The 2,282-nt window shown below is 40.2% G+C and overlaps 1 protein-coding gene across 1 annotated transcript in view; it reads left to right on the forward strand.

Annotated features, from left to right (window-relative positions):
• The first annotated feature begins 432 nt into the window (after positions 1–432).
• The window catches only part of LOC17889168, a 2,565-nt gene continuing 715 nt past the window's right edge, over positions 433–2,282 (forward strand). The window contains exon 1 of the mRNA XM_023784631.1: positions 433–2,282. This exon is cut by the window's right edge and continues 397 nt beyond it. Coding sequence (XP_023640399.1) covers positions 814–2,282 — 1,469 coding nt within the window. The 5' untranslated portion in view covers positions 433–813.

Consider the following 2,282-nt stretch of genomic DNA (forward strand, 5'->3'; position numbering starts at 1 on the left):
ATTTTGTTACATACTTAAATTTTAGCAAAAGTGCGGCAAACTAAGTGTAGGATTATTAAAATTAAAGAGAGACATTACTTACATTCGCATAACCATAATATATCACTACTAACATTTGTAGAGATTATAGTAATTTTAACACATTAACACTTTATAACCAACATTCAAAAATTGTAATTAAAGTCGTTATTTTCCCTCACATGAACAAAACAATTTTGTCTCATAGCAGCAAAACCATTCACCTCAAAGATCAACAAAACTTGAATGATAGTTTGAACATAAACCAAACGAAATGTCTCTGTCTAATGATCGATCATTTGCCTCTTTCCTCTAGTCCTCACCTCCGTTTCCGTCCTCTCGACTTCTTCTTCTTTGCTGGTCACATCAAGAAAGCTTTGAAATGTTGTTAAACGGCGTGAGAGAAGATGAGAATAACCTCAACTCGAAATATACCATTGCATACCTTCTTCTACTATATGTGTGTTGGTATGGTTTGCAGAGAGATGTACTTAGAGAAAAGAAGAGAGAGAGAGAGAGAGAGTGGTGGTGAGAGTACCGTTCGAACCCTGGTGTGCACGCCAAGTGCTCGACGAAATGAGTCTTGGAAAGGTCATTTTGCATTTGAGGACGACAAAACTAATCACGTGCCTTGCACATGACCACTCCTTTTGTTGCTCAGCCTACAACAGTTTTCTTCTCTAAACAGAACATCTCTCTCTCCCAAGAAAAGCTTACTACTTTTTTTTTTCTTTTCCTCTGTTTTCTTTCTCATTCTCACACTTTCTCGAGAAATTGCTGACTCCCTGTGCTCCGATGACGAAGAACAAAGAACATGACGTCCAAAGAACAGAGAAGAATATCAACGATGCATACAATCTTGCCAAAGGCTTCTTCAAAAATGGTAAAAACGGTAAGGCCTTGTCGCTAACAGAGAAAACGATTTCAGATCATGGGGACAACGAATCTTGCTATTTTCACCACGAACTGCAAGGTGATATCTTCTTCCAGCAAGCAGGAAAAACAGATAACACCGACGTCAAATGCGTTTACTTGTTTGCTTCTGTCGATGCATATTCAATGGCTACTCTTCTGTCTCCTAACGCTCTACGGTCCGTTCGTGGCTATGCTCGTTCGCTAATCCAGTTGGGTGATCAGCTTGGGGTAGACAAGTTTTATGAGAAAGCTTTGTTCAGAGCAAAACGAGGATCTTCAGTAACGCTACCTCATGGCACTTCTCCGTCATCAGACGATTATAAAAATTTGAATGCCGAATTTCAGAAATTGATGAATCTTGCTTCACAGAAGCTGCATGAGACTGTTCCTGATGCGGCTGTGACAGTTATTGCTACAAGAGCTACGGCTAATCAGATGGAATTGATAAAGAAAGATCCTTCTTTTGATCGATTGAAGATCTTTTGGGCTAGTTTGGATGACAATACCAAAAAGGAATTTTTGGTAGTAGACTCTAGAAAGCTTATAGACTATATAGAGAATCATTATGGCAGAAAAGTAAAAGTATATTTTCAGAAATGTGTAACCATCTTTGATATACTTCGATGGAGATGCTGGAAGTGCCACGTTTGCTCTCAGGTAAACTACTGTTTTACAGATTGCAAGATGCACATCTTGGATAGCCATGTGCAGAGATATGAACCCGGTGATTTCAGTGCTCGCCCTAAGTATGTGGATGGGGTTTTAGCTGACATGATTTCTTATGGGGACTGGAAGCCTCTGGATGCAGCAACGGCAACAAATCTGATTATGGATAGAATCAAACGCGGGGAAGTGTTTGTTTATGTTAATGGATGGTGTAGCGATTGGCCTGTGGCTGAGGATGAAGAGCGGGAAAACACACTCAAACAGTTTGCTGAGCTTCTTAAATCCTCTTGCCACAAGGACAACCCTACTCTTTCATGTACCCTTTGGGAGTGGTTGATAGATTACACAGAAGAGCATCTGGACCTACCTGGAGTCCCTGGATGCTATCTTGATATGTGTAGCTTTTATGAGAACCCTCAGTGCATCTGTTTCTTAGATCGTAAGCACCTTGAACACATCCTCAAGTATTTTAGACAGCTCACAACTGATGTTCGCGCAAGTTTGGTTTCAAAAGTAGTTAATAAGCTTTGGGGAAATTCACAGGTCAAGGAAAGCATCGATCTTGAATTGGATAAGATAGGGACGGGTGATAGGATGGTCTCTTGGATTCTTGACTGCCAAGAAATTGATCCTGAATTTGTGTCTCAAATGGCAAAGGGCTTACACAATCGTGAGATATTATG

Source organism: Capsella rubella, unplaced genomic scaffold (genome assembly GCF_000375325.1).
Source record: "Capsella rubella cultivar Monte Gargano unplaced genomic scaffold, Caprub1_0 scaffold_4, whole genome shotgun sequence".
NCBI lineage: Eukaryota > Viridiplantae > Streptophyta > Magnoliopsida > Brassicales > Brassicaceae > Capsella > Capsella rubella.